Raw genomic sequence first — 10587 nt, forward strand, 5'->3', positions numbered from 1 at the left:
TTTATACTTGTGACTATGCACATTGTGTTTCTATCAGCTGTGTCAGCAATTTTTTTTTTAAATTGAGAATAGATTCCCTAGCTTTTAAGTTGAATTTGGCCCAGTGGAGGTTTGACAGTTCCCTCATTTGACATGGTAATTTTGTTTGCAAAGTCTTGATATTAAAATTGCATGGTATTGCCCTCGACTTGTATTAAAAAAAAATTGGCTCAAAAGATACAGATTTTTTTACTCATTTACAACTTCTGCAATTCCATCCATTTCATAAATATGAAATTTCAGGTTGTACTGAGCGTGTTGCGTCCAATTTGAGGAAAATATTCATTCGATTTGCTTGAAGGGTCACATACTCGTAGTTTTTTTATATATTCATAATTTGGGGGGGGGCTGTCATTCATAACGACCTGCCTTCTGCTAGTTGGCACTTCAAACAGGACGAGTGAAACTGACGTCCTTTTGACATGTTTGTGTCCAAGGATGGAGGGGGCGCAGTCTTCACCGCGCCGCCCGTGTTCCAAGCTCAGTGTCTTTTGCAATCTGCGCCAAGACCCCAAACGTACATGTACAACCCATGCACACCATCATTACACAGTATACGGCCGTGGAGTGTCAAACCATCTGGGGGAATCTGGTGCCAAAACTCGAGACACTACGTCTTCAAGTCTGGGAGGATCACATGATTCGTCGCATCATATACATAAGCACGTATGCGTTTACAATAAGCTCTAGCCTAGAATTACTACCAGGCCTAGGCCTACTTTTGAAGCCTATCCGATAAAGATATTTCACATAAGGGACTACACGTATTTAAAAGACACACAGCTTTGGTGTACTTACACATTCACTTCCAGAAACATTTGTTAGCAAGGATATAAGCCCAAGGAATTTTGTTTACTTTTTCCACGCATAATTAATCTTTTGATCTTACAATGTAGCCTAACGGACATAAGCAGCGTACAATGTATAAGTGAGAATGAGACGCTGTTATCGATTAGAATGGTATCGTATAACGCCAAAAGTATACGTGCTGTGCATGTACTTACTAGTCTACTTTACCTCTCTGGAAGTGTATACGTCCGTTTCAATGCTTCGACGAACTTCTTGAAGAGCGTACTTTGCCTGGAGGCTTTGGTTTCACGTTTTGAAGAGCCCATTTTCTTTGAGGATCCCCAATGTATCACTCCCGATAGTGCATGTACTGCATTTTAGCGCGGGCCGGGACGGCGCAGAAGTCTCCGTATGACTATCTGCGCGCGCGTACAACAGTGTGGTGTATGGTGTACTATTTACGACAAACATTTCTTTCTCTCTTTAGCCTCCCTCCAGGCGACGCAACGACACGACGCGACGACGGCTCCCTTGCGTCGTGCCGTTGGGTCGTACCGTCGCCCTCTTGCCATTACTTTTGTACACACAAGACGCGTCGCGTCGTGCGTCGCGTCGTGCCGTCGCCCGTCGCGTCGTGCTGCCTTAGGTCCTTTCCATGTTGCATTTTTTGGCCGCCTAAACGTCGCCCCTTCCGTCGCCCGTCGCGGCGTACCGTCGTGCGTCGCGTTGTACGTCGTGTCGTGCATCGCGTCGCCTATTACGTCGCCTGAAGCACGACCCGACGCACGACACGACGCACGACGCGACGCGTCGTGTGCTGTCGCCCTTTGGTTCATGGTGTTTATAGAGGGCGCCTTTACTGTTTTATTTCATTTCTGTCCCCCGTGCTTGCACAGTACATGCTATTTACTCTTTGGTGTTGATTTGTTCTTGTTTTTATCTCATCCATTCCTCGATTAGGATTAATTTCTGTCATATTTTATTAAGAAAATGAAAAAAGAGCAAAAAGAAAATCGGCATATGTAGGAACTTCTCTGATTTCAAAGTAGTACTCCCAATTCTCTAGACAATTTGTCTAACAATTGCACGGCTGCAAGTTTCACTACGGGTTTAGGGAGTTACTACCGAGCCCGATCAATGGCTAGGGACGTTATCAGCTCCTTCTCATGGACTCTTGTGGCTGGTTGCCAGTTCTGCTACCAACTGCCCACACAAATTGTATGACCTAATTCTGGGGGAGTTAGGATTTCAAAAAGTGGTGGAGCAAAATCAATTCTATTACATAATTATTAGGAAGATCAAAATTAGAGCAGGAAAAGTTAAAACAACTTTGTGGCTCATGTTATTTATTTCCTGGAGACAAGGCTGATAGTTGGTCGTGACGCTCTTTCCGATCACATTTGATTAAAAAATCAAACCTTTTCTTCAACAACTCACTATTCATGAAAACACAAAGTTAGAAAGTAACTTAATATGCATGAAAAAGTACAATAACAGAAACAAGACCTGCTACCTATTCGCTCTTTGTACGCTACCGCCATAGGCGTGCAGAGCCTCGATCTGGCAGCTTTTTCCGTGTATGTTGGTAAGTATTTTTGGGCATGATGTTGCGTTAGTTCTTCTACCATCTATACTATACGATGGGACAATATTTCAAAAACTGTCAGTTCAAGGCTCTGCATGCCCATGGCGGCAGCGTACAAAGAGCGAATGCCATGTCCTGGGTGCATGCAGTCCACTATTCAAGTAAGAATTTCTGCTCAGCTCATTAGCATTAAAAGTAGCAGCCTAGCATTTTTCTGGTAAAAAGGAGGTTGTTTGGCCCCCGAAATGGTGAGATCGTGGGAATCGTTGCCGGGATCAACTGTCTGGGTCTTTGAGCTATCCTATGACAGCAGAATGGCTAAAAATTACAACTGAAAAATGGTCCTAAGTGCCCCAAAAGGTTGAGGGTTACTACTTGAAAATGGCTGCAATCAGACTTCGGAAAAATCACTTTTCGGAGATGATTTTGTTTTGTGGGAATAATTAAAAATGTAATTGGTTAGCCCACAATAAATTGAAAGGAAATAATCGACAGATTAGGGACCAGACAATAATTTTATTTGTGTTTACGCAATCTCAAGGATGTTGGTTAACATGGTATTGGGCCCTGAACAGTGCCAATTTTACAATGTTTTCAATGGGGCTTGAATTAGTGGACTGTACCCTACTATTCAAGTACCGGAGGCGGAAATGAAAGAAAACAGTAAAGGCGCCCTCATGAAGCAAGGGCAACAGCACACGACGCGCCGCGTTGTGCGTCGTGTCGTGCGTCGCGTCGTACTTCAGGGGACGTAATAGGCGACGTGTTGCACGACACGACGCACGACGGTACAACGCAACGGGCGACGGAAGGGGCGACGTTTAGGCGGCAAAAATGCAACATGGAAAAGACCTGAGACGGCACGACGCGACGGGCGACGGCACAACGCGACGCACGACGCGACGTGTGTGTACAAAAGTAATAGCAAGAAAGCGACGGTGCGACCCGACGGCACGACGCAAGGGAGCCGTCGTGCCATATAGTTGCGTCGCCTGGAGTGAGGCTAGAGAGAGAGAGAGAAATGTTTGTCGTAAATAGTGCACCATACTACAGATCGAGCAGACATTTTACACCAACTTTCTTGCCTCGGTCATGATAACACATTTTCAAGCTCTCTTTAAAGAGGCTTTGAAAAATTAGTTTATTTAACAGGTAACAAACAGATGTCATTTTACCGAGTCAGTATTTTTCTTAAGCTTCTTGAAACAACCACTAACACTAACCGGTTTGTAAGTGTGACTTCAATTTAAACCACGCCCACCGCACACGTGCGCTACATTGATTACGTGAACCATGGAACCGGAAGTTAACGCGCAACTTCAGCGATCGTCCAATGGGAGCCAGTAAATCGTGGCACGTCTGCCTTTGTGACGAGGTCACTTACGAATTGCTACATATCCAACACATGTATGAATCGTTTGTTGTCCTAGTTCAGGGGCCACGTTTACTCCAGACTATGGGTACAAAGGGAGCTTTTCCTCAAATAAGCGAGGACAATTTTAAAAATCCATTGAAACATTGAAAAATAAAGACAAAGGGTATGAAGTTCCTATGAAAATACCGAGTATCACCCCCTCCCACAAACACAGAGTCTGCAGTTGAGTGTATTATCCGGAGAGAACTATGCTCCTTCCTAGCCACGCCCATACTCCCGACTGATTTGAAATGGCTTTCGTGGAATTTGAACATTTAAAGAACCACCTACTTAATGGCCTGTTCATAGTCCCATTCTAAAGTATTCCGTTCTTTCAATTCTGAACTAAAAGATCCAGCTTTGACTTTTCTATCAAACATACATTTCTGACACAAAAGTAAGTAAGACACGGCTACTGTTTTTATAGGTTTCATTTCAACTTTATTTACTTCCAGTACAGAACATCAAGTGCTCTTGACAAGAACCTCAATCCCAACGTCAACCCCTTAAGGAGAACGTGACCAGTATCTAACTAGCCTTGCAAACCCATCTCCCCTTCCCAAATTTCATAATTTCTTGCACATCTTCTTATAATGTATCTGACGTTGAAAGAAAAATATCAGGCTTGGGTTATGTTGTTCATTTGTGAAACGGTTCTTATTCTGGTTTTGATTTTCCTTTTTGGACTGTAACTACGCCCTTTACTTGACTCCAAGTATCTTTGTCGTCTAGGGGATTGTGTATGTCACTGAATGCTTGGTTTCTAGCCTGTGCTCACTGGAAAAGAAAGAAAACTCCAGGTGTAAGAGAAGGGAAGGAGGGTCTTGGCAGTAGATGGCTTCGGTCCAGTCTAGTTCCAGTCCTGGTTGCCAGAACCGCCCCAGTCACCAGCATTGGGGGCTGCCGAGGAGGCAGACCAGTCCTTGCTGGCCGTGGGGTCTGGGGCGGCAGCCCAGTCGTCCGTCGGGTAGCTGGACTGCATGGCCACTCCGGGCACCGTCATGGACTCGGCCGCCCACTGTGGAAGAGGAGGGAGAGAGACGATGGAAGAGATTTCCCAGGTTAGAATGTCATCTGGGCCTAAATGAACGGCTGAGCTCGATCAGCGACCTTCACTCAACAGCTGACTGCTTTACCTAGTAGATTACATATGTACAGATTACCAGGGAAAAATCGACCAGCAGCCGACTAATAATTGCTCATTGAACTTGCCAAATGATGCAGTGTGGCAGAGACATTTGCTGAGAACACAAAAATACAGGTGTGAAGCCATTCAGTTTTCAATTAACCCTAACCCCTAGTGTATGTGTAAAATCACATTGAAATCAGAGGATTTGGGACTGTTAGGGCTATAAAATGAAATTCAGTACTTGGAGGTGAAGAGAAATGAAATAAAAAAAGAAAAAAATTCAATTCAAAAACAAAAATTTCATTATACATGTAAAAGCATCTTTTGATGTGTTACATCTAAACGTACAAGCTGCAGAATGGATATGCCCAACACTAATGCCCCACAATAACTTCCTTTCAACCTGTGTCTTTTACTTCCTGTAATCAAAGAAGCTTTTTCAAATATTCTTTTACTTGAACTGACTTGACCTTTCAAAGCCATCACTGTCATTTTGGCACCTGGCCACAGTCTGCTACTCACGTCGGTAACCTTGACGCCACCTGTCTGGTCTTGTGGCACGGCCGCTGGTATGGCCGGTACCTCTCCGCCCCACTGCTCCTGGTAGGGGGCCTGCGGCTCCTCCTTGGCCTGCGCCTTCTCTCGAGCCTCCTGCTCCTCCTTCTCGGCCTGAAAACGAACATTGACAAACACAAGATGAGCTGTGTGATGAGAAATTTATCTTTTGTTGCGGAAAAGGATGGACAATGTTTTCATAGTACTGGTACTGTAGCTTTGGGCAAGTTGCAGCAACGACTGCATTTAAGTACAGTCTGACTGATGACATAAGAATGGATGGTCGGACTACTTTGAACCGTGCCCTGGGACATGGTCACATCGCTGGTTACCAACAGGCCTTTTGGAAGTTGAAGTACAGAGAGAACTGCTAGCATGAAAATGGATGTATGAGATAGCAGAGACCATGAACCCTACACGAGAGTACACCGACGGCAAAATGTGGGAGACAATGGGACATCGAAAAATAAGTTGGACAATGGCCAATCAAGTGGGATGGCACTGCACATGCAGATTGGTAGGAAATTATAGGAGCAACTGATTGGCTGTCAAACTACAGTTTCCGCCCAACCTTGCCCTAACCTTTAACAACACTAACCACTTGATACTGGATGACGTGTAAACACGCACGTTTTTCCTTATTTGTTCCACGGAGGACGTGTCTACTCATTTAAGAGTTCCTTTTTCATTTCCGCAGTGGACATATTAACGCGTCCCGCTTGGTCGGGTCAAAGCGCAATTGCAAGGTTGAAGAATTTGCTGGTAAAAACCCCGCCCCCAAGCACCTTTTGGGGGTAAGAAAATCTGACATTAACCCTCCTATGCTGAAGTCACTCTTTGGGTCACTTGGTAAACACCTAAAAGAAGCACAGCTGTGTCGTGTTGTGCACTGCACCAACATGCAAGAGAGTGACCATGGGCACTTGTGCATATCTGTGCTGTAAAACTACGGGAGGGTTAACTGGCTAAAAAATGGGGGCCTCCCCAAATCTTAGGCTCTATCTTTGCCAATGAAAACGCTCGTGGGCCTAGCCTATAACATTCGAGCTAAAGAAGAAAAATCTTTCCATATTTGGAAAAGCAGCTTAATATTCTTCTTGCAATGCAAGAGTTCTGTATTGATCTACGAACTCCTGGGAGAGATAAAATCAGTCAAAGCCAAAGGTGATCACAAGCTTTGGATGGCCCCCTCACGTCTCACTTCCCAATATCCTCACCTCCTCTGGATCCCTGTAGAAGTAGAGATCCACCATGATGTCCCAGGGAATGTCACGGCTGATGGTTCCCCGCAGCCGCAGGACTTCCCGGGCCAGAAGGTACCACATCAGGCCAATGGACTGGGCACCCTGTCACATATAATACATGTACAATGGTTGTGAGTCGTTACCCACTGCAATACAACACAAAGTCACCTAGCCACAGCCTCCAAAAAAAATTTTGAAATGCAAGGTTATACAAATGAATCAAGTACAAGAACTGTGGTCATTTCATTGTGGAACTTCAAGTGGCAAAGGCTATTAGTGTTTTGTCGCACAACACACACGTGCAGTAAACTTAAAAGCCTCGCCTTATGGTGACCTTCTTATGCCGGGGGGAAAATTCCTCCCCAAAGATCTCAGACACACAACCACCAATCTTTTGGCAAAGTGGTATTCATGCCAAGGCGTTCTTCATAAATGTACAAATCTTGGAAATTTTAATTCACCGTGATGCAGGCTTTTAGTGTTGTGGTCATTACTTGGAAAAGACTGCATGACTTCTCATGGACCTATCCTATGACAAGTATGCTTGTTGTGGTCATTACTAGGAAAAGACTACATGACTTCTCATGGACCTATCCTATTACAAGTATGCTTGTTGTGGTCATTACTAGGAAAAGACTGCATGACTTCTGATGGACTTCTATTACAAGTATGCTTGTACTGGATTTGACGACATTGCTGTCGAGCCGGTCGCCTCCTTACCCCACCCCCGTCCTCACCTTGTTGTTGCAGGGGATGGCGATGTCGATGAACCGCAGTGGGGAGTCGGTGTTGCACAGAGCGATGACGGGGATGTTGACGTAGGAAGCCTCCTTGACCGGCTGGTGGTCAGTCCTGGGGTCGGTCACCACCAGCAGGCGGGGCTCCCGGAAGGCCGCCTGGATCTGGTTGGTGAAGGTGCCCGGGGTGAAGCGGCCCGCGATGGGCGTGGCCCCGGTGTGGCTTGAGAACTTCAGGATGGCACGCTGTTGGAGAAAGGAATAAAGAAAAAAAAAATAATTTAAACCTCGCCAAACTGTCATCATTTCAAAAGCCTTTCTGGTCATAAAACTAAAGGATTCTTCATAACCGTCCTAGGCACTGTAACTCACAGGCCTGAAAAGAAAATTGAAGAGAGGAGACAAAGAGAAGCAATTTCAAGAGGTGGGAGGAAAGCCCTGAAGAATACTCTGGGTAAAAACCTCAGGAGTCAGATAGGGACTGGAAATAAAATCCACATACAGATCTCGAGAGACTTTGAGGCCAGTCCGCAGAGGTGAATGGTCAGGAAAGAACCACTACGCCAAGCCGATTCTTGGGTTTTGTTTGCAGTAACAAAACTGTTTAGTTTCTCAAAGCCTTGCATCTTTGGTGACCCATTTCTTCCACGTATAGAGCCTCCAGGAAATCGGGCGCTGGATTTGGGCTGAGGGTCTTTGTGTGAGCAGGAGTACATAAAAGGGATATCATAGCCATTATAGTTGTTTAGGAATACAAATGTTTCACTCACCTGTCCATATGGACGGGCCGAGATGACACAGACATCAGCTGGGTTCTCGATGGCCACAATACAGCGAGCAGCTAGCATCAACTTTTCCCAGGTCTTACGCAGGTTGATGATGTAAGTTCCTGAGGGGGTCGATGGAATTGAGGGAATTTCAATGTTAATACCATGAGTGCTCAGTGCTCAAATGAATTCAAAGTTGTGATAAAATAGCACACTCTACGAGAATTTAACGATGTTGAGTGGGATAAGATGATTTGCTGCATCGGTCAATCAGGCTACAATGTTGGTCAATCCTGTAAGAGACCTTGGACCTTTACTTTTGTTTTAGAAAACAATCTTTCACAACCGTGAATTAGAAATGAATGGCAAAAGGCTCACAGAGGAGTTAAAGACAGATCATGCCAAGTGCTCCGCCGGAAGCCTAACCAGGGCGATATTTCCAATGGGCATTTAGGCAGCTCAGGTTTTTTCTTTTTTACAAGTGGGTTCTGAACTAACACACTTTGGCTTGTACACAGGTTGTGAACGTTACAAAATGTCATGGAGACACTTGTGGGGAGGGGCACTGACTTCCACTAGGGCTTTGTACCCTCTCCCCATAGTTACACCAAAGCCAAATGAAGAGATGAACCAATTAAACAGTGACTGGGTGTCCTTACTTTTCCGCATCAGTTTTCGATACCTTATGCCACACCCATTCCAGCGACAGTCTCTTACCGTCAGCCTTGACCTTGTAGACATACTGCTGCATCTGAAAGTCCACATTGTTGGCCCCAAGGTGGGTGCCGCAGGCCAAGAACTTGGTCACGTCGTCCTCCTTGAGGGTCAGGACCTCCGAACCTCCCGACATTCTGCTGTTGAGTCGGTATGAAGTGATGGGAATCAACCTGCAAGACACCAGGGACGAATTGATGAAAGTGAAAGCAGTGCTGTTAGTAAAACGGTGAAATGCAAGATAACCCGTAGAGGGTGACCAAGCGTGCGCCCCCATGACAGGCAAGTCAGACAAATTTGGACGTTTTCGGGACCAAGAGGTCTGTGATAGATCTGTCATATAGTAAGGCAGCTGACTGACTGCCTCTTCAAGGGAATTACCGGAACAATTGTAGAATACCCTGCCACCCAAGCATCGTACATCACAGTCGGTTACAGACCAACTGTTGATTGTCTATCCACACGTAACATGCCCTTCTCAATACATTCCGACTCTGTACTCACGCAGCCAGCAATGCGGTGGTCCATTCAGGACCAAATTTTTTTGTTAAACACTACCCCAAAGCTGTGTAGCCACAACAAATGGGACATATGCTGGGCTTAAAATTTTTTGTTCTCACTGGATCCAAGGGGCGGCTCCTCCTAAGGCATTGCCAGGTATTTGAAGGATTATGTTCAAGTGGTAGGTATTCTACAATTGTTGGAATGAGTAGACTTCTACATGTCTGTCTACTGTGCACAAACCCTATGAACTGGTCTGAAAAATCCCGTTTGTTTTTTCCTAAGACAAAAGCTTCATTATTTTCCTAACTAATGTTGACTTTATATGTCATCACATTCTAATTTATGCCACTATGAGGGATACAAGTACTGCAGGGAAAAATCAGTGCTATTCATGTATGGAATTCTTCCCTGAGAAGTTTGTGGTCACACTCATCCGTACGTTTCATGTATGTTCGTCCCCCCTTGATTCAACACATTCATGGGCCGTTTTCCAATACTTAACTTTGTCTCCGTCTCAGGCTTGTCTCCGAAAACAATCCCGATTGTGGGTCTGAAGCTTTTAAATTTAAGTGAATAGACTGTAATGTTTGGCTCTTTTGCATCTTACTTGATGTTTTGTGGCACTATCAGACTTGCCATTGCGCTTATAACCTCAAAATCAGGGAGTAAAAAACAGTTGAAGCCTGAGCCGAAGTCGAGTATTGGAAAACGGCCATGCCATCTGCCGCCCTATCTTAGAGGGCGCCCTTGCTCTGCATCGTACACGCAGGCCGCGTCTACGTAGGAATGTACGGCGAGATTTCCCAGTAAAATTTAAGGTTAAACTAAAAACTTCATCAAATACGGGAATTGACAGGGTTGATGCATTCATGTCTGCAAAATGTAAATATTGTACACCTGTTCATACAGATGAATTAAAATTATTTACTGATATGATGGAAGAAATGTGAAAATAGGAAAGAAAAAAGCACGAAAAAACTCACACGTGCAAACGCCACTGGGAGATTATTGGAAAAGGGGGATTGTGCTATACATTTTTCAATGGTTGCTTTCCATGTCAAAGAAGCGGTCGCCGAGTACCAGTTGAAAGGAACGCATGCTTTCTCGCCT

At 45.0% G+C, this 10587-nt stretch overlaps 1 protein-coding gene across 1 annotated transcript; it reads right to left on the bottom strand.

Moving 5' to 3' along the window:
- Positions 1-4245: 4245 nt before the first annotated feature.
- rpsa (ribosomal protein SA) lies at positions 4246-10587 on the bottom strand. The gene is made up of 7 exons (XM_022246756.2): positions 10461-10587; positions 8977-9146; positions 8263-8381; positions 7493-7738; positions 6729-6857; positions 5479-5625; positions 4246-4845 (listed from the first exon to the last, which is right to left on the bottom strand). Exons 2-7 carry the CDS (start codon positions 9107-9109, stop codon positions 4678-4680), a joined length of 942 nt encoding a protein of 313 aa, XP_022102448.1. The 5' UTR covers positions 9110-9146; positions 10461-10587; the 3' UTR covers positions 4246-4677.

Source organism: Acanthaster planci, linkage group LG07 (genome assembly GCF_054643075.1).
Source record: "Acanthaster planci isolate LZ-2023a linkage group LG07, COTS_SCS, whole genome shotgun sequence".
NCBI classification, from domain to species: domain Eukaryota; kingdom Metazoa; phylum Echinodermata; class Asteroidea; order Valvatida; family Acanthasteridae; genus Acanthaster; species Acanthaster planci.